General features: G+C 44.1%; 3 protein-coding genes across 4 annotated transcripts; all 3 read right to left on the reverse strand.

Moving 5' to 3' along the window:
- Nucleotides 1–409: 409 nt before the first annotated feature.
- On the reverse strand, nt 410–1,243 carry LOC106804155. The gene is made up of 2 exons (XM_014804700.1): nt 956–1,243; nt 410–841 (listed from the first exon to the last, which is right to left on the reverse strand). Exons 1-2 carry the CDS (start codon nt 1,241–1,243, stop codon nt 410–412), a joined length of 720 nt encoding a protein of 239 aa, XP_014660186.1.
- Nucleotides 1,244–4,543: 3,300 nt separating this feature from the next.
- LOC101785440 lies at nt 4,544–7,432 on the reverse strand. The gene is made up of 4 exons (XM_022824304.1): nt 7,274–7,432; nt 6,947–7,148; nt 4,873–6,143; nt 4,544–4,828 (listed from the first exon to the last, which is right to left on the reverse strand). The coding sequence occupies exons 3-4, from the start codon at nt 5,443–5,445 to the stop codon at nt 4,544–4,546; spliced, it is 858 nt and encodes a 285-aa protein (XP_022680039.1). The 5' UTR covers nt 5,446–6,143; nt 6,947–7,148; nt 7,274–7,432.
- Nucleotides 7,433–8,761: 1,329 nt separating this feature from the next.
- Nucleotides 8,762–18,943, reverse strand: LOC101785707 (putative disease resistance protein RGA3). Of its 2 annotated transcripts, XM_022824426.1 has the most exons (10): nt 18,514–18,649; nt 18,351–18,409; nt 16,765–17,898; nt 13,442–14,689; nt 13,267–13,333; nt 12,507–12,722; nt 11,096–11,179; nt 10,673–11,017; nt 10,160–10,554; nt 8,762–9,617 (listed from the first exon to the last, which is right to left on the reverse strand). In XM_022824426.1, exons 3-10 carry the CDS (start codon nt 17,851–17,853, stop codon nt 9,300–9,302), a joined length of 3,762 nt encoding a protein of 1,253 aa, XP_022680161.1. In that variant the 5' UTR covers nt 17,854–17,898; nt 18,351–18,409; nt 18,514–18,649; the 3' UTR covers nt 8,762–9,299. The 2 variants fall into 2 exon arrangements, with proteins under 2 accessions (XP_022680161.1, XP_004956583.1); XM_004956526.4 differs by lacking the exon at nt 18,351–18,409 and having other exon boundaries at nt 18,514–18,943.
- Between the last annotated feature and the right edge of the window lie 1,940 nt (nt 18,944–20,883).

The following is a 20,883-nucleotide window of genomic DNA, read 5'->3' on the forward strand; positions in this document are numbered from 1 at the left end:
CGAGTTGAACAAGCTTTTGTAAATAAGCTTACTTTTCCGTTCCCTTTGACTTTAATTTCCCTGCTAGTTAATCTGTTATGGGGATCCGTAGTCCCGCTAGCCACAGTTTCCTAGCGCAGAGGGCATACTCTCGTGCATGCGTAGTACCTTGGCGTCACAAAAATATTTAGGTCCTTCGATTTAAGATGTGTTCTACCGAAGTACTTTATGTAGTTTTTAGGGTTGGAGAAGATGAGCGTTTATGCAAGAAACAAATCGTAAAAATAAAATTGTGCAGCCCCCAAGTTTCAAGATCAGTAAAAGGGGATCAAAATTTGGGGTGAAAACTAGGGTCAAATATATTGACTGCCAAACGATATGAACTTTATTCATTATATGATTAAAACAAAAATATAAGATACATAGCTTATTATGGGAAGAAGCATCGTAGATGCTCGATGTTCCACGAGTTTGGCACGTCTATGCCATCTTTCCTCATCAGCTGGCAGGAGCTCGACCGAGTGACTTCCTTGACAATGAACGACCCCTCCCATGGAGCCGCTAGCTTGTGCATGTCCTTCTTGCTCTGGATGCGTCGGAGCACCAGCTCTCCGACGCAAAAGCCTCTCGCTTGGATGTTCTTGTCGTGGTAGCGATGCAAGCCTTGAGTGCACCTTGCGTCCTGGATGCACGCCGCCACCCGTTCCTCCTTGATGCTATCGATGTCCTCAATGCACTCCTTCTTAGCTTCATCTTCTTTGAACATCTCCACTCGCGCCGCACTGAACATGAGATCAGTTGGCAGTACCACCTTTGACTCGTACATTAGGAAGAATGGGGTTTGGCCCGTGGCTCTGCTTGGCTGCGTACACAGCCCCCAGATTACCGCAGGCAGCTCTCACAACCATTTGGTTGTGTACTTCTTCAACCAATCGAAGATCCTAGACTTGATTCCTTGCAACACCACTCTGTTGACCCTCTCGACTTGGCCATTGGGCCTTGGGTAGGTGACAGAGGTGTGGTACACCTTGATGTTCTGTTTGTCGCAGATGTCTTGGAACCCCCAACTAGTGAAGTTTGTGCCCAAGTTGGTTATGATCCTATTGGGGACCCCAAACCTGTGGGTTATCTTTGCTATGAACTCGACGGTATTAGCATCCGTTAGCATCTTGATTGGCTTCACCTCTATCCACTTGGTGAACTTGTCAATGGCGACCAATATATGGTCGTATCCTCCGGATGCCTTTTTGAAGGGACCGATCATGTCGAGTCCCTAGCATGCGAAGGGCCATGACATAGGGATAGTTTGCAGCTCTTGTGCCGGCGTGTGGATCTGTTTGGTGAAGAATTGATATCCCTCGCACTGGTGAACCAGATTCTCAGCGTCCACTACCACTGTGGGCTAGTAAACACCAAATCGGAATGCTTTGCCAATGATAGTTCTAGCGCCTCCATGGTTTTCATAGATGCCCGCATGGATCTCATGGATCAACTGTCATCCTTCTTCCTGGGAGATTCACTTCTGGAGGATGCGTGATCGTGCCCCTCGGCGGTATAGGTTGTCTCTTATGAGGATGTAGTTCTTGCTCTGCCGAGTGATTTGCTCGCATTTCCCAATCCGGATTGGATTTGAGCCTCGGAAGCGCACCATCTTTAATGAAGTTCCTAATTTCTATTATCCAATGGGGCTCAAGCTTGATCATCAGGACATCGTTGAGGCCGTCTTGTGGGGGAGCCGAAGTTGATGTCGCGGCTTCCTCTTCCCCCTAGGGTTCTTTATCGAAGGCTTTAAAAGGTCCTGGACGAACACCCCAGATGGCACTGCCGACCTGGTGGACCCCATCTTCGCTAGAGCATCAACTGCCATGTTGTTGTCGTGGATGACGTAGTAGAATTCTAGTCCATAGAACTTTCCTTCCAGCTTCTATATTTCCACGCAATAGGCATCCATCTTCTCACTGGTTCTTGACCAGTTTTTGTTCACTTGGTTGATCACAAGCGTGGAGTCGCCTCTGACAATAATGCACTTGATCCCAAGTGAAATTGCGATGTGTAACCCGTGAAGGGCTGCTTCGTACTTTGTAGCGTTGTTCGATACTGGGAACATTATCTGCAGAATGTACTCGAGAACGTCCCCTTTGGGGGAGATGAACAAGATTCCAGCGCTGCCTCCTTCAATCTTGAGGGATTCGTCGAAATACATGGACCATTATTCGAGTTCCTCCTTTGGAAAGGGCATCTAGATCTCGGTCCACTCAGCCACGAAGTCGGATAGAATCTGCGACTTAATGGAGGTCCAGGGGACAAAGGTGATGTCGTGCGCAGCCAACTCTATGCCACTTCACGATTCGTCCCATGGCGTCTTTGTTTTGTAAGATATCGCCTATGGGATAGCCGGACACTACAACGGTTTTGTGTGCCTCAAAGTAGTGCTTCAGCTTTCTGGCGGTGATCAGGAGTGCGTATAGCAGCTTTTGCACATGATTGTAGCGGACCTTACACTCTGTTAGGACTTCACTAATGAAGTATACGGGTCGCTAGATGTCGTATGCGTGTCCTTCTTCTGATCGCTCAACCACCAGTAATGTGCTGACTACATGGGTAGTAGCAGAGATGTAGAGGTAGAGCATCTAAAGATGGCAACAGGGTGGGGTGGGGCCCGGGGAGTGCTCGCCGTCCCCGTCCCGACCCCCGAACTTCGATCCCCGCCCCGACCACGAGCTGCTTATCGGGGCAAAAGCTCGCCCCGTCCCTGACTCCGTCGGGGCCCAAACTCCATTGGGGATCCGTGGGGAATCACTTCAAAAATTCCGTACATGTTCATCATGGTTTGAAATAATGAGTTCATGAATCAATTAGACTTGCAAAACAATCAAGGAAAAGGAATATTGCTTGCTGGTCCAAAACTTCCAATCGAGCACTTGAATATGCATATTTACAACAGCACATACTCAGAAACAAGTAGTCTCAGATCAAGCTAAAGCTAAAAGATCAAGAACAAGATGGCTATGCGTATGCAGCCAGCGTATAGGAGTAGCCTACTACAAATCGTGGACGGCTTGCTCCTTGCTGGAACCTCCACGAGTCCACGTGAACGGAATCAGAATGCCCAGACCTTGCCTCGCGTGGTGTCGATTGATGCTCCCCTTACCAGCACCACCGCGTGTACAGAGATGGTGCGTGGATAAGCCCTTCGTCCTCTAGCTAGCTTCCTGCCATCCGCTCGCGAGTCGCTTGAGTGCGAGTCGAGTGGACCAGAGGAGTGGCCGCCGCCGCCTACTGTGGGAGTGAGGGAGAATGAGACTGGAGTTAGGGTTTCAGGGAAGTGTGAGTTTATATATGCGCATGGGGTATTGGGCTTTAGTTGGGCTGCTATTGTTGATGGGCCATACCTCATATCGGGTCCCCGTGGTGCCCCCGCGGGTGAAAAATGACCCCCGCCCCTACCCCGTTAACATTTCGGGGCCCTGCCCCGCTTCCCCCGGGGGGATTTAGCCCTCATCCTCACCTCGTTCGACTCGGGTCTCCGCGGAGATCCACCCCCACGGGGAAAATTGCCATCCCGTCTGCCGGCACCGTGAGGATTGGGGGCTTCTGAAGGTAAGCCTTGAGCTCCTTGAATGACATCCTAGTCTGCCGATCCCAAGTAAAGTTGTCCTGGTGTTTCAGGAGCTTGAAGAAGGGTAGTCTGCATACACCGAGCTTAGAGATGAATCGACTTAGTACTGCCATGCATTCGGCGAGCTTCTGGATGTCCTTCTAGATTTGGGGAGGCTTCATCTGAGTGATCGCATTGACCTTCTTTGAGTTAGCCTCGATGCCGCGATTGCTGATAATGAAGCCGAGTAGTTTCCCGGACGAGACACCAAAAACACATTTTTCCGAGTTTAGTTTCCACCAGAACCTAAGGTTGTTGAATGACTCGATCAGGTTGCTAATTAGCAAATCAGCTTCTTTGGTCTTGATGACCACGTCGTCCACGTAAGCCTCGATATTTTTCCGATTTGCGAGTCTAGGCATGCTTGGATCGCTTGTTGGTATGTTGCACCAGCGTTCTTGAGACTGAAAGACATAGTCGTGTAGCAGTACGCGTCGAAGGGTGTGATGAATGATGTCTTGATTTGGTCTTCTTCCTTCAGGCTTATCTAGTGATAGCTCGAGTAGCAATCGAGAAAACAGAGTAAGTTGCATCTTGACATAGAATCTACGACTTGATCTATTCGCGGGAGGGTGAGGGGTCTTTAGGGCAGTGTTTGTTGAGATCGGTATAATCAACACACATTCTCCATTCGTTATTCTTTTTCTTTACAAGAACTGGATTAGCTAACCAGTTGAGGTGATACACCTCTTTGATAAAACCAGCCACTAACAGCTTTGTAATCTCTACCCTAATCACCTCCTTGCAGACCTGTGCGAAACGATGAAGCTTTTGTTTGATCGGTTTAGCCTTCACGTCAATCGTTAAGGAGTGCTCGGCAAATTCCTTCGGAACCCCTGGCATATCCGCTAGCTTCCATGTGAAAATATCCTAGTTGGCCCGGAGGAACTCTATGAACGCACTTTCCTATTTGGGGTCCATGTTGGCCCCTATGGTCGCGGTCTTAGACGGGTCTTCAAGGTCGAGCGACACCTTCTTCATCTCCTGTGGCTTCTCCTTGATCGCCTTCGTCGCCAGTTTCTTGGTCAGGATCTCCAACTCCTCCGACGCCATCTTCTTAGAGGCGGTGAGGACTTCCTCTATGCACGCCGAGAGCTCCAGGGTGGCTGCGAATTGAAGATTTTCCCTCTCGCAGTCGTATGATATGTGCACGTTGCCCAACACCGTGATGACTCCATTTGGAGCAGGCATCTTCATGATCATGTAGACATAGTGCGAACAGTCATGAACTTTGCCAGAGCTGGTCTACCGAGTATGCCGTGATAGGCAGTGTCGAAGTCAGCGACGATGAAGCGAAGGTACTCGATATGGTAGTTTTCGATCGTACCGAAGGTAATCGGCAGTGTGATTTGTCCTAGGGGGACCATTGGGTCACCCAGGGCAATGCCGAAGAAAGGCGTGTGCGTTGGATTCAAATTCATGGCACAGAGACCAATCTCCTTGAGCGTATAGGCAAAGAGGATATTTAATCCGCTGCCGCTGTCAACGAGGACCTTTCCAAGGTGCACGTTACGGATCCTGGGGTTGATGACCAGGGGATATCTTCCTGGCTTGGCCACCATGCCTGGATGGTCGGCTCTGCTGAAGGTGATGGGAACCTCGGACCACCGTAGGTATTCTGGAGTGCCTGGTTCAGTAGCGTAGACGATCTGCCTCTGGGTGACCTTCTGCTTCCTCTTGGACTCGAATTGCTCGGGCCCGCCGTAGATCATGTTGACGGTCCTGTCAGCCATCCGGAAGTCTTCATCGGCGGGGTGGTCCTTGCGCGGCTCTTTGTCCTTGTTGTCCATGCGAGGTGGGTTCGCCATTGACGCGTTGCCCGGCCGCGGATCCGCCAGCACTAGACGGTCGCTCTTCGCGGCTCGCCGACTCCAAGGCTCCGCCGGACCACCCAGATGGGCAACAGAGCCAACGGTAGCGGCCGAAGCTCCATTAAGGCACCGAGCATCTGCACCTCCGTTCCCTCTCTGGTGTGAAGACGCTGGAAGATTGGTGCAGGTGCTCGGTTTTTTAGGAATGCAGATTGGTCTGGTGGGGGTTTAATCAGCGAGCAGCAGAGCATTTAGTTTGGTGCGGCTTTGGTCTGGATCTCAAACCATTAGCAGCCTTATATATGTGATTGGAAATGGAAAGAAGACACTGTTCTAGTTAGATGTGTGGCTGGGTAATTGTCCCCTGAAAATCACTTTCTCTGAAATTTTGGACATGTGCCATCAGCAAAAGTGGACAGTGTTCGAAGTTCTCCAAAATGATGAAATCAACTTAACTTTCAGAAGAAACTTCGGAGGTAGAGAGGAAATAGAGAGGGAAGAACTAACAGACCTACTGAAAAATATCACCCTATCTGATGCTCCAGACACAGTAAAATGGGCTCTGGAGAAGTCTGGGAATTTTTCAACAGCTTCCTTGTACAATGACTAACTTTCATGGGCTTCAACAATAAATGGATGATGTGTATTTGGAGAGCGAAGCTCCCATTGAAAATCAAGATTTTCCTATGGCAAGCCTGCAATGACAAAATTCAATCGGTTGAACAATTGAGAAAAGAAATTGGCCAGGTGATATAGAGTGCAAACTGTGCGGACAGATTGAAACTACTGATCACATTTTATTCCGGTGCGCAATCGTGCAACATGCCTGGTGTGTGTGCAGAGACGTTTTAGAGTGGCCTGCCATCCCAAGGAGTGCAAATGAACTGCAAGAGAGGACGAATGAGTGGTCTAATAATCAAACTAGGAACATAATCTTTCTATTCGGTTGTCTGTCTTGGAGTCTCTGCCTTATTAGGAATGACTTTGTTTTCAACAATGTTGTAGTGTCTTCACCTGATGTAAGCCTGTATCGTGTAATCTCATTTATGCAGAAATGGAAGATCCTGAGCAAGGAGAAGGAACAATGCTGGATCGATACGGTGATTCAGCGGCTAAAACTCCGACTGTTATCATCAAGATCTGAAGGAGCCCAGGACGCGTGAAGGGGGAAAAGAGGAACGGAAACGCTTTATTTTGCTTTACTAGTCTGCCTAGGAGGTTTTTCTTAGAGGGTGCTTAGAGAGCGAGGCATTAAGCTTCTGTGAAACAAATGTGCACATGTTTCGTGCTTTCTGTCTGTCAGGAACCTGAACGCTGTAAGCTGGTAACCCCAGCAAAACCTTTTCTGCTTTCTATAAAGCTGGGCCGGCGACGGTCTTCTATCTAAAAAAACAGTAGACCACAGAACGTGGACCCGAAACTAATCAGAAAATTGCACAAAGAATGGAATGCGAACCTGAAATTAAGCAGAAAATTGCAGAGATAAAGGAATGCGAACCTGGAATGAAGCAGAAGCTTGCTGCTGCAGATACGAAACAGAGAGAGAGTGTTCTAGATCTCGAATGGGTGGGAGAAGGGAGGCACCAACGGCGCTACTGAGCTCTTAATGAGTGGCATGTGGAGATACATCCGGGAAGCAAGCAGTGATCCGCTCGTCGTTTCGGGCTGCACGGTTCATCACTTCCAAGAATCGCTCGATCCTGCATTGGCGTGTAAGCATTTTCGTGACCAATCATCAAAAGATATATCTGGATTGTCGGAATATATAATAGAACGAAAAAAAAAAAAGGAAACCGCACTGGATGCGGAGGCGAGGAGTGAGTACGTCGAACATCTTTTGCCTTCTGGGCAGGCGCATGGAAGGCAGCAGAGCTAAGCCTCCGCTATCCGGCATAGCTTGATGGCTTCATGCCTTCATGTCCTATTCGTTCATGTCCTTCAGGTCAACAAGGTATCGACGGCGTCCTCTCCTCCACTCATTTCCTTCCGGCAACGCCATCCTTCCGTGAACGTCGCGGTTGCTTTTGGAGGGCGGCGGCCACCGAGCGAGACCGGGCCACCGGGGCAAGGGCTCCATCAACCTTTGCCTCCGCTTTTGGACTTGGGCCAACTCGCCTCCATGCTTCCAAATATGTTTGCGGCCTGTCCGGTCGGTAACATATGTTTACTGGAGACGGCCTGGGTTTCGGAATGCAGCATCTAGGCCAACACAATGCTGCGTCGAATGTTCTTGTAAGAATTTGTACTAGAACACTCTTGTTATTACCTCTCCAACCTACCTATCAATTTTAGAGGAAACAAGACACCCAACCATCTTTAGTATTTGGATTACTCGCTGTTTTTCTGCAAATAGGCTGCAACATATCCTGAATGAACCAGTTTGTAAAATGGAGTAAAAACTTTACTTGCTTCTTGTTGTTCCTTTTTGTTTCCTTGTTCCTCTCAAGTACTCCGTATAATAGAGTGTACTATGTCAGCAAGGAATGTGACGAGGACGTTGGAATTCAAGATACATGGCAACCAAGCGACATGGCAAATTGTTGTCTTACTAGAAGAAGCTACTTCCATTTGTATTGTTCAAAGCTCTATTTCATTGTCCTGCGGATCGACTCGTGTCGGGTAGTTAATTATCATTAGGTCTGGACTAACTTCCCCGTATTAAAATATTTCTAGTTAAGCAGATTGCTATTGTTGCTTGTTTCGGTGTGGGGGGAGTGAACCGAGGAGAGATGGCGTTGGGACTTCAGGAGCAGGACGGCACCCTCGCTCGGCCTCGGTGTCCTTGCCTCGGAGCTCGGACTCCAGCTGGTGGTAGCCAGGATGAGGCGGTTGTAGCTCCTGTAAGACTCTAAGTGCACGGCGGTGGTGGCGCGCCGCCCAGCGGAGGGAACGAGGAGCTGCCGCGCTCAGCTTGGGAAGGAGGAGAAGGGAGGAGCTGAAACTGACGGGGTCGGGATTTTACTATTTATCTAGATATAGAAATGCTAAAAAGAACACAGTTTGGGACGGAAGCAGTAGTTGCACCCATCTACATTTTCCGTGAGATGGCCCTGCAATTTAACAAGAATCTAGTAACATTGCTGTATCAACGACTGCTCTTCATACGTCTGTGAGCAAAAACCATGATGTGCATTTTGTCACTTGATGCCGTCAAAGTAGAGATGCAACAAAAAAGCATGATTTACATTACAAGGGATGCTCATTATGTGCGCATGCATCGAACTGCGATATGGAGCACACCGCTGGCGTTGCGCGATGCAACAAAAGCGTGAACTTTGGAGGCGTGCAGCAACATGGATCAACAGAAAGTGTCTTGAAAAATAAACATGGGTCAACTACTCAACTATTGGATTCCAAATAACACGCTCAGTGTTCTTTTACGAACAAATTAAAACGATGTGCTCATCATCGCATTACAGTACAACATCAAACCGAATAGTTTTAGGACTCCCAGTGACTCGGTACTGCACTTCTTTCATAATGATCAAACGACCACAGCTAGCTTACCAGCTTTCATCTTCTAACCCGTGCCTGACAAGGCACCTTCAAGATGACTTGAAGAAGGGTTGCACGGAAGACTGATATATACCTTCCTCCCTTTCCAGTTTCCCAATCAGTATTTCTGTCAACCTCGAGGTTAGTCAACTTGAGCTCTGCACATGACACTAGCTTCTCGAGCTCTGCTGCCCTCAGCATAAGATGTCCATGGCGACGCAGCAGCAATATACGTCAAGAGCGCGATGAGCTGACTACATCTTCGTCCACCAATTGGTATGAACAAATGGATGGTTGATACACATCTCTATTACGCTTACAAAATATTAACAGCAGGTAATGAGTGTGCGTTGTCATCACCTAGGCCCTGACAGCTCCACTGCATTAAGTGTTGTAAAGCTCAACCCGACAAACAACTCTGCTGTTCGATGCGGGCCTATCTCGACGTCCTGATCATCTGCTACCTTGAGCCACTCCTCCCATCTCTCCACGAGGCCGCCACCGCTTTCAAGCATCGTCACCACCTCTGACATCTTAGGACGTTCTATGGGATCCCGCTGCGTGCAGAGGAGCGCAATCTGGACCAGGGATTCCACCTCAACTTCGTAGTAGTTGTTTCCTAGATCTGGATCAGGGATTAGGTCCAGTTTCTTCTCCTTAATCAACCCCTTGACCTGCTCAAAGCACATAAGCACTATTAGCTTGCTAGTCAAACCAGGTGTTCTATCATAAGAACAAAACAAAAAACTCATGTACAAGCTAATGTGATATTGTTATCATGTAGCGTGTGCATGCGTGCGTGATATGTACAGGCGTGTGCGCCTGGAGGTATAGCCGGCATATTAAGGTGTGCATATCCTCTGATTGATTAGAGATAAGCAAGGATCACTCTGGTCGGTTATGTTTCTATAAACCACCTCCAGGGTTCTTGCATATCCTTGTACTCCATTAAATCAATCTACAATCTACAGCAACCTCAATTGCTTTCATGGTATCAAAGCTTTCAGATATGTCAATGAACAAAGAATGTTCCAGAGACATGCCAATCTACCATATGCTTAGTTTAGCTGTAAACATGGCACTGATTCAGAAACAATTTGTTTTTTATAATAGTACAGAAAAAGTGAGCATCCAAACCCAACACAGCATCAAGCTGCAAAACGGCATGAATATCTACACTGCAATTTGAACTAAGGAAATGTCATTAGTAAATTACCCGACCAAGCAGCATGGCATCTTCACCCTTGGCAAAGCGAGCACGATCAAAGGCACGTTCTCCTGTTATAAGCTCCAAAAGCGTAATTCCATAACCGAATACATCAGTTTTCTCAGAGGCTTTTCCTTTTGAAAGATATTCTGGTGCTATGTGGCCAATTGTTCCACTAACTGCAGTATTTACATCGGCATCCTTGTAATCCACTAGTCTGGCCAAACCAAAATCCCCCACTACAGCTTCGAAGTCTTCATTTAGCAAAATATTTGCAGCTTTGACATCACCATGGATAATCTTCGGATCACAATTATCATGTAAATAGGACAGGCCCCTGGCAGAGCCCAATGCAATCCTCCTCCTTGTCTGCCAATCTAGTGGAGGTTCAGATCCTGGCCGTTCTACAGAATTAAACCAAATAATAAATGCCTTCCAGTTTGAGATTGTTGTTAACAAAGTACGACAAGCTAAAATACACAAAGAAAAAACTGTATTACTGGAATAAACAACAGAGAGTACCTTTTAAACGTGACGCCACACTTCCATTGACCATGTATGGATACACAAGCAACCTTTCTTTTGGTGTCATACAGAATCCGTGAAGATGCAAAATGTTTCTGTGTACAACTGTACTAAGTACATCAACTTCTGCTTGAAATTGCAGTTCCCCAGCACCAGGTGTTCTCTGCTCCTTTTGTCTCTTAATAGCTACTAATGAACCATCTGCCAGCCTTCCTTTGTAGACTTTGCCAAACCCACCTCTTCCCAGAACGTTCTTACTGCTGAAGTTATCTGTTGCAACTCGTAGTTCTCGTAGTGAAAACTTTTTAAGCTGGCCAAGATGCACCTCTGGATCTTCTTTGCCTGCAACATTCGAAATCTCACCTTAAGTTGACTCAATATTATTCCTTAAGTTATTCTCCTGCTGTTTTGCATGCTTACCAGGTACATCGGAGAAATGCTTTTGTAGTTTCCTGCGTGGCCAACATGCAAAACAAAATTCTCCAGTACTGGAGTAATTACTTCCTGCTCAAAATAAGATGTCAGCAGCAAAGTCATATATTCCTTACCCTAAATTACTCTCATACAAACACAGGAAAGAGAAAAAAGGAGGGAAAAAAGGGAAAGAAGCTAGTTTTTGATTTGTGCTGCATCACATGCATGGTTGCCAAAATTGTCATACGACTCTACATCTAAGGGGCTCCATTCTAATATTCTATTCATCAGTATAATCTATGTTTCAACAATCCTATAGTTGCCATCTTACCTAGAGAGCCCTGATCCGATTTTGAATCTACGACATTCACAACCTTAATCAGATGAGAAATTCTTTTTGCAAAACAAAAAAATTAAACCCCAGAGGTTCCGTGTGTCATATATAAGAGAGGAGAACAATGAATACAAAACTCATGAAACACACACTAGCCAATAACAACCGACAAAAGATGCCAGCCTCAAACACCAGTAGTCACAACCTTAATCAGATGAGAAATTCTTTTTGCAAAACAAAAAATTAAACCCCAGAGGTTCCGTGTGTCATATATAAGAGAGGAGAACAATGAATACAAAACTCATGAAACACACACTAGCCAATAACAACCGACAAAAGATGCCAGCCTCAAACACCAGTTGTCACGAATGGAGAAATCCACCTGCCAACAACCTCAGCAACTGGCATCCAGATGCCACCCAGAAACTTTTCGAATGAGAGAGGCCTCAAGTATTTTTACTGGCCCTCTGTTCTGCCGAGGCACCAACAAACAGAGAGAATAAAGACTTGGCCAGCACAGCGAAGGTGCGCAAGGGGCATTGTTTGTACACAGTCAATACACATATGTGACCAGGAACAAAGCCTTGCCAAATCCACACATATAAAAAAAGGATCAAAGCCTTGCATTCTTTGGTCTCCCTATCAACTCCTGTCTCCTCTAGAAAACGTACAGTAGTTGTCACCAGCAGCATTAGCTTGTTGTTTAATCACGACCTAACTATGCGTGCTGGAAAGTGGTAATGATGCTTATCCCGGTTTTATGCTGGTCTATTAAGCATTAGCTTTCTGATCAAAGGTTGGCCTGCCATGGAGAAAGCAGGACCAAGGCCCTGTAGCTTGTAGGACGTGGATCAGCTCCATTGCTACTGTTACTATGCAGTTCTTACAGAGAAGGACTAGTGTACTTGAAAGTTTTCCCCCGTTGGCTGAGTTTTTTTTTACTTGAAAGTTTAAACTAGCTTTTCCTCGTTGTGTTGATTCTTGGGTTAAAAATGTTTCCTGATCACGATCCAGTAAGAATAACAGCTTAAGGGGCACAGTCAATGATGTAGGAAATGGAGAAGGGGAGTAAAAAATGGTGACCTGCTGATTGAAGCTTTTGAGGCTGGCGAGCTCCTCCAGTGTGATAGCCATGAGGCTCATGTAGTTGGGAGCTGCGTCGATGATGTCGGCGTGGGACTGACGCAGCTCGTGCAGGCCCTGTGCGAGTGCCTCCTCCGCCTGCTCCGACGACTGCTTCTGGTTGTAGATCCCCAGCAGCTGCTGCTCTGTCAGCGGGTCCAGCTGCGATATCAATATCTGCATGCCCAAGAAATTTTTAAGGAATAAGCAATTTCCTAGAAATTTTAGAGTATTTTGACAAATCCATTGCTTTGTTCCAAACAACTTTTATAGAAAAAATTCCCAAGTCTTAGAATCCTCCAAAATTACTTGGATAATCCTAGGACCCTCAATCACTATCTGTAATAAGCATTCCATGCTCTTGTAAACACTTTTCTGTTGTACACATATCATAAATAATACAACAGGTGAAGTTGTCCCTTATTATTATCTTTTATATATTCTCTCTCACTTGCTGGGGACAGTAACGCTAGTTCACATCAAGAGAATATACATCCTCAGCTACCAATCCTGACTCCGACTATTGGATTTCTATATGTTGGTTTAAGATATTCAACTTGTGCTATTTTTAGTTCCTTAGGTTTCACCAAAATAAAAATTGTGATGAGCCAAATTTTCTTGCCCTCATGGAACCTGTTTTTTCTTTGATGATCATCCCCAATTGAGGAAAGTGTATAAATTAGAAAGTAAGTGTGCGTATGAATAAATTATATCTCTGTACCGGTAGGGGTAGTGTGATGCTGAGGAACATTATGACTTGTACGCGCAGAGGAATCCTTAAAGATTTCCTGAAAAAGTTAAAGTTATAAATGTTTTCTTTTTATTTCTAGTGAATCACTAAAAGGTTTGTAATACTTCAAAAATAAAAAATAAGAGACACTCTTAGGTAGAATTACCTTAGTGGTACATTCAAAGTTACCAGTGTGTTCCCATGATTGACTTGCCATTGCTTCCTCAGATTTGTCATGCACAGGCAAATTCAGCTCCTCACTGATCTCTACTTCATTGTGACTAGGACACACTTGGCTTTCTGTAATTAAGCGTTGAATCTGTTCGTCACAGGTTTGTAGAGATTTGGGATGTAGTTTAGGGAAGTTTACAGTCCACCCAGGCTCAGCATAGATCTTGCGACATCCATCCAAATTAAGATTCTCTAGATTATTATTTGGTATCATTCCAAGGTTCATGTGAAGATCCACACACCCTGCAAGGTCTAGAATTCGTAAGAACACAATGTCAGTGAATGATTGAGGAAGATTTTGAATTCTGCTGCATCCTGAAAGTATTAGAATCTCCAAGCTAGCAAGCCTTCCAAGAGATGTAGGCAATTCTTCAAGATCACAGCAATTGGATACATTCAAGAACTGAAGAAAACAAAGTTCACCAAATGATTCTGGTAACTTCTTGAGTCTGGTGCATTTTGACAGGATTAGTTCCTCTAAATTTGTTAGTCTGCTGAGAGATTCTGGCAATGTTTGAAGTTCTGTGCAACTTGATATATCCAAAAAACGAAGTTCTTGAAATCCACTAATAGATTCAAGTAGCTGGAGAGCTGCGGGACAGCATGACAGGTTAAGATGCTGCAAACTCTTAATATCAAGTTTTGAGGGCAGGTGATGGAGTTTGCGACATCCTTCTAGGTTAAGATATTTTAACTTCTGAAAAGTTCCAACAAACTCAGGTAGCACCTGAACACATGTCTCTGAGAGATCCAGTGCTTCAAGGTTTTGCAAGAAACTCATTTGATCAGGCAGTGCCTGAATTGCTGAGTTAGAAACATCAATGTACCTCAGATGGGTTAACTGGTAAATAGAACTAGGTATCTCGAGAAACGAGCATCTACTGAGGTCCAATACCTGTAGGTGCTTTAGAGAAGATAATATGTTTTCTATAAGCTTTGCTCCCATACAGTCCTTCAAACATATCGCCCTTACACTTGTGAGAAATACTTTGCGAATTTTGGATTCATCATGGCATCTAGTCAATATTGCATATCGGGAAGTACATATCTCCATGATATCATTATTTTTCCTTTCACCATCCATTATAAACAGATCATGACTGGTAACATATCTGGCAAACTCATGTACTAAATTGTGCATGTTGAGGACCTTTGAGGCACTAGCATAATTTAGTCCTCTACCCTGCACAAAGGTATGACTTAATCATATGGAGTAGTTAACTACAAATCAACCATCCTACTCGAACCCAGAAATGCTAATTATTATTCGATTCTGACATATATCAAGGCCAATGGCAGACATGCAAAAAATGCTCAGCTGGGGTGCACACTACAATGCACAAACTAAGTCCACTTTCTGGTATCGTGGATTCATATTCCATATTTCCTGATATTACCCTTACAGTATCCGAGCTTTAAGTTGGTGGACACAAGTCCCACCTAGTCCACAACAACATCGGTCCTCAAACAGAGGCACCACATATCCACACACCCATCAAGAAGTATGCACATCGTGAATCTAATCATTGTGTGGTCAGGACTTTGCATATGTTTACACTTGTAAAAGTGTACAACTCCAACTGCACGATATGCTAAACCTCCAATCCTCATGAGGTGACCAAATGAATTATAACGAGACACTTCACTGACCCAACTTCACCACACTACCAGAAAACCGGGCATCACTCCTGCTTGCGCAAGAACTGGTAGTGATCGTAGCATCACAACCAACAGATTGTCGCTCGGAAAATCTTGAATTTCTGACCTACAGTACATTTTGCACCTTTACCGATCGAGTGTTTATCAGTGATAGCTAACTTTTACTGACCCATGTGCGACGCTAATTTGGTGTTGTGGTATAGTGGCAATGATCAGATGAAGTGCAAGTAGAGGACATGGGCCAAATGATCCTATGACTGGAAAAAATACATGCCGGAGTATTCAAGTTGGTGCTAAGTGCGAAGTGATGAAGATCTACATGCCAGATGATGAACAATATGAGCGCTGGACAAATTGTCAGAGGATCAATGGCTATGAGATGATTTGAATTGGAAACACCGGATGATCCACTGGTGAAGAGTTGTACTCGCCGTAGTAATGCAGATAAACAACACAGAGAAGAATTGGCTTTGGGAGATAGAAGATTTGCAAGCATCATATAATCTAGGGATACAAGTAAAGGTGTCAAACAATGCACCATAGTTTCAACTCAGAGGTTGGAGAATGAGAGCTCAACAGTCCAATGGAGAGCTAATACACGCCTATTCTGAGTTTCAATTAAAATAAGGACAATATGGCTACAATGCGTGTTACATGGGCATACTTGCGAGTATTTCCTAAGGCACAACCACTACAACAAGAACACAAAATCTTGACAGTTTATCAGTGAGGATATTACGTCAAGGACAGTCCATATATTACCAAAGGTTTCAAATAGTTTTTACTGAGATTCTTAATTGTATCATTTAGTCATAGTATTTCAAAACTCATGCACATTCAAAATTTCATTTCGATACAGGGATTAGATTGTCACCAGTTTTCTGACGCGAATTAGTAGGATAGCTAAAGCAGTTTCTTATAGTTATCCTACTTTCTTATTATAGCCTTCTTTTTAGTAATTTTGACACCATTTTATCTATTTCATCCACATTTCACAATGTTTACACCAAATAAAATTTTTATTTCATAAAAAAATGGTAGGTGGATTTCCCTAGGCTCTTACTCATTAGAGCATTGAACAAATTGTGAGGTGTGTTCTTGGTGTGATTTTCTTTTAGCTGCAAACACTTACTTTTAAAATGCAGTATCAACAATACTGTCAGTTTGCCCAGATTATCACTGTCAGGGTATCATTGTCTGTTAGGGGATCTAAGTTTCTGGTAGTGTGTGTCTTTTACTCGAACAAGTTGCCAACTTATCATGTAAAATTTGTTTAAATATCCAAAGTTCAATAGAAGTATCATGTCTTCTTCTTAATGAAATGACACGCAGCTCTCCTGCGTTGTTCGAGAAAAAATAGAAGTATCATGCAGAATTCATATGTTCTTTTTATTAACTGATCATCAAGTTCAAGGACATGATGCCAGTGACGATAGGTGTGTCCTTATGAATAATTAAATCTAGATCCAAAATCTAATCCAACCCATTATGCTGAAACTAGTGGACATCCACACTTAGAGGCAGATGCTAGTCAAACATCTGAAAAGCTCTTCTTAACATATTGAACTGCAAAACTCCAGAAATGCATTAGTCACTTACTGAGGATTTATTGGGTTCTTCAAGGAAGAATACAGAAAGCAGCTCCTGGATATATTTCTTCCCCTGGGAATAAACAGGCAAGGACCCATGTGTTGATCCAAGGATGCCAAGTGCAGCCCATTGTTTAATCAGATTTTCTGTACGAATATCTGATCCTTTAGGAAACATTGATAAATGATTAAGGCATGATTTCAATGCCGATGGCATGCTGTAATATATCTGTTTAATTGATGAGAACAGGTTGACCTGGAATGGAAACTGTCTCTCCAGTTTCCACAGATCTTGCTTTTCATCTTTCCAAACACTCATGCCTTTATCACGCACCAATGAGCCGAGACAATGAGCCACTGCTGGTATACCTTCACACCTATTAACAATCTGCTTCCCCATTCGTGTGAGGTCTGAGTTACCTCCACCACAAAATACCCTTTGAGAAAATATTGTCCAACAATTTTCTTCAGATAAAGGACCCAATTTGTAGGGCTGAATAGTATGCATCAGCTTAGCAACATTTTTACTAGAAGTAGTCACTATAATCTTGGTGTTCTCAGCGCCCTGTAGCATTTTCTTGAGATGAAGTAACTCCCCTTCATCTGTGGTCCATAGGCTGTCGAAGACAATGAGGCATCTTTTGCCATGAAGTACTTCTCGAAGACAATTCATTAGGATCTGAGGATTATCTTCGATTTCCTCTTTGACTTGTGACGTGCCTTCCTCTGCTCTGTTAGCTTCTGATACTATTGCACTAGCGATACTATTAAAATCATAACTCATATTCAGATTGATCCATACATGGAGGTCAAAATGATATCGTACATCTTTGTCACTGAAAATGAGCTGGGCAAGAACGGTTTTCCCCAATCCCCCAACACCAACTATAGGAATAATCGAAAAATTTTCTTCACTGTTACTCAAGACCAAGGCTCTTAAATTTTCCTTATCGTTATCTCTTCCAATTATTGCAGTTTCATCAAACACGTCTTGATCACTAGTTTTATCTCCATCAGCCCTGTGGTGCAGTAAGCTGAATAAGGAGTCTTCTGATGCTTTATCCAAACTTTTTCTAATCCTCTTCATTCTTTTCACCATACGACAATGCAGAACTGAGCGGTCGTACGAGAAGAAAAATACTGCCTGAAATTACACCAAGTGACCATTAAGTAGCTATGTGGTTTCAAAATCTCCCTTGGTGTGGTATATTGGTATAGCTTCTAACCCTTTATTAAGAATGATTAACAGCACAGAAAATCAAATTACACTTCAAGCTAGCAGTTTTTAACTGAAAAATGCAAAAAAAAAATGGTACACTGGAAAATAGGAAGATGCCTAGTTGAATGTCTAGAAAATGTCAAGCCAAAAATCTCCCGGCTCTAATATAGATTGACAATATAGACTGTTACTCTGTCCTAGATTGACAATTACAGATTGAAGCGAAAAGATTAGATAGGTGCGAATATAATTCCCGAATAAAACAACGAAACCAGTTGGCATAATAATCCTTCACTACATTTTTCCCCCGAATTAGGACTCTTCCCAAATAACATGTAAATATAGAGGTGAAGGTGGCCTAATTATTCTGCACCAACCGTCAAGAACAGAGTAGATTGGCAAAACAGGCATTTCCTGACAAAGTAACGTAGTCAGTCTGAAAAACAGAAAAGGAACTTCCGCTGAGCAATCCGAAGATTATTTCTTCAACTCGAAATTAAGGCCACTAAATATGTGCCTAAAATCATCCATACTACTCACCTGTGACCAGAGATCTGAAGCCCCAGCAAACTTCCGCCCACTGCTTCTGCTATCTTCAAGCTCGTCCAGAAGATCTTCCACATCGTAGACATTCTGTTTGATCTTCCTCAGGCGGGGCTCCCTGCTCGCTTCAAACGGTTGCTTCTCCGCAGTAGTCAGCACGCCTTGCAATCTGTAGAGAGCTCTCGTTACGCGCGATAGATCCGCCAAAATGTTGGAGGGAAGCTGCCTTCCATGGCCGCCGGAGGCAAGCCTCCTTTGGAGTCGATCTATATCAGCGCTAGCAGTGGCCATGGCTGGCCGATCTTCGACCTCAAAAGAAGGGGGCGGGATTTGTGGCGTGGCATCAAACTAAGACAATTCCGTTAGCACAGCAAAAGTGTGACAACTCTGTCTTGGCCTCTTGGGCTGAGAGAGATTTCATGTTATTGGTTTCCGGCATTTGACACCTTATCAGTCAATGACACGGGGAGGTGTTTGGTTTGCGTACACGTACATAAACAGATTATGGGCCGTGAAATGATACCCGTACACCTATTTGTTTCAACATCCTTCGTAATCCGATTACCCGCAATTGGATACCAGGTAGCTTCCATCCGATTACACCCCTTCCTCCCCGGTATCCCATCGATACCCCTTTCCCCGAGGCTTCTCTGTTTCCCGTCGCCCCCGACACCCCCTCGAGACTTCTCTATTTCCCATCGCCTCCATCTCGCGCAGGGAGTAGTAGTGGTCTGTCCTTCGTCTCCCGAACGTCGCCAACGGCTGCTCCCCTCATTGCCGGTACAAAGTCGTTGATATCTTTCTCTCTTTCCCATCCTTCTCTCAAATCCTCTTCTCTTCTAATCCTAGATCGGTTCTTTTGCAAGGCAGCGGAGGAGAATGAGGAAAATCGAAGGATTTGTGGGAGGAAGAGAAGGATCTGCAAGGCAAAGAGAATGATCTGCGGGGGAAAAGGAAGAGAAGGGCAACAAAACAACCAGGAGGCCAGAGATACTCGCACGCCTCTCCTTGACACGGGTCCTCCTCGATCTATCTCGCGCTTAATGTTTGATCTGGTTGAGCTTAACTTTCTTGATCTGAGATGTGAAGTGATTGAGATGGATCTCTGAATTGTATGGTTAGCATGTGGATTTTTGGGTGTCATCTTAATTTGTATCGTCTGTCCATTGATATTCTTGTTCAAGAGTAACAAGCATTGAGTATAATCTCTTTTTGCAGTTCTAGTACCCTGTGCTAACTTAATTTAGTACCGTGTGTTTTTTAGCTAGGAATTATGAAGCACGGGTTTGCACTACAAGAATTTTAACTCATAGTTTAAGTTCATCTTGAAATAGTTTAATCCTCACGACCTCACAAGATTAGTGCAAATCGATACTTTACAACCTCTAATTGCTAGCATCGTCGCTTTCCTTTTTTTTATCTCCATGCCATATTGCCATCTCTTTGTGGTTCTGAATATTCTAGATTGCGATGGTCCTTATTTTATTTTTGGGCACCTATCCTTTTGTCTATGATTGCGATAGCTTCTTTAGTTCATGATTGCAACGGAGCTTCCTTTATGCCTTTCCGATTACTTAATTTTTGCACTGCCTCTAATTATTGCTTACAACGCTTACTTTAATTTAGTCACTCTGTTATATTTTACTATCCTGATTCCTGAGTTATTATTATGTTCAGCTTACGTATTACCTTTTACCAGTTTTCCATCTCCTGTTTGAGTTGGTTTTGCCAGTCACTATAGTAATCTAGGCACTGCACTTGTAAGAGTAGCAGCTAAACTGAGACAGGTACATTAGAGAAAAACAATGTTTGTGAAGTAGAAAACATAGGAGGGCCGATAGGTTCTAGAATTAGGTTTAAATCTGTACTTATAACAAAGCTACAAATCAATTCTGTTCTTGAATTGGATATGCAGTAGTAGAACAGGATGTGTGTTGCTAGAATTTGTTATGCTTGTTGGCTGCATAAAAGAGAATTTTATTTTGGACGCCCTATTTGTTTACTTGCATTCTCTATCGTGTACAGCAATATGGCTTGCCTTCCTTTATCCACAAGAACCCGAAGAAGGAACATGGCCCTTAGAAATATGATGATTTCCATCATTGTCATTTACTACTATATGTGATCACTCCTTGCAGTAGCATATAAAAGGAGATGTTTAAAAATTAAACAAAGGATAAAAAAAACATAGAATAAAGGAATGTACGGTTGAGCAACCTTATTCGCAATAGTAATGTTGCTTGTATCAGCCAGCTTCGGATGGACAGGAGAACATTCTACTCTTTGTGTGAAATGCTTAGTGATGTTGGCGGGTTGAAAGCAACACGGAATATGTCTCTAGAGGAGATAGTGGCTCAATTCCTATAC

The sequence above is a fragment of the Setaria italica genome, chromosome II, assembly GCF_000263155.2.
Source record: "Setaria italica strain Yugu1 chromosome II, Setaria_italica_v2.0, whole genome shotgun sequence".
Lineage (NCBI taxonomy): Eukaryota > Viridiplantae > Streptophyta > Magnoliopsida > Poales > Poaceae > Setaria > Setaria italica.

What these genes read in the sequence shown, in the direction of transcription:
- LOC106804155 (XM_014804700.1), bottom strand. Translation starts at nt 1,243, where the DNA reads ATGATCGGTCCCTTCAAAAAGGCATCCGGAGGATACGACCATATATTG. An exon ending in CCAATGGCCAAGTCGAGAGG is followed by an intron (nt 842 to 955) that starts GTCAACAGAGTG and finishes CTGTGTACGCAG; the next exon opens with CCAAGCAGAGCCACGGGCCA.
- LOC101785440 (XM_022824304.1), bottom strand. Translation starts at nt 5,445, where the DNA reads ATGGCGAACCCACCTCGCATGGACAACAAGGACAAAGAGCCGCGCAAG. An exon ending in TACTCGGTAGACCAGCTCTG is followed by an intron (nt 4,829 to 4,872) that starts GCAAAGTTCATG and finishes ATGATCATGAAG; the next exon opens with ATGCCTGCTCCAAATGGAGT.
- LOC101785707 (XM_004956526.4), bottom strand. Translation starts at nt 18,807, where the DNA reads ATGGCCACTGCTAGCGCTGATATAGATCGACTCCAAAGGAGGCTTGCC. An exon ending in AAGAACCCAATAAATCCTCA is followed by an intron (nt 14,690 to 16,764) that starts GTAAGTGACTAA and finishes ACCTTTGTGCAG; the next exon opens with GGTAGAGGACTAAATTATGC. An exon ending in ATGCCATGCTGCTTGGTCGG is followed by an intron (nt 9,618 to 10,159) that starts GTAATTTACTAA and finishes TGCTTTGAGCAG; the next exon opens with GTCAAGGGGTTGATTAAGGA.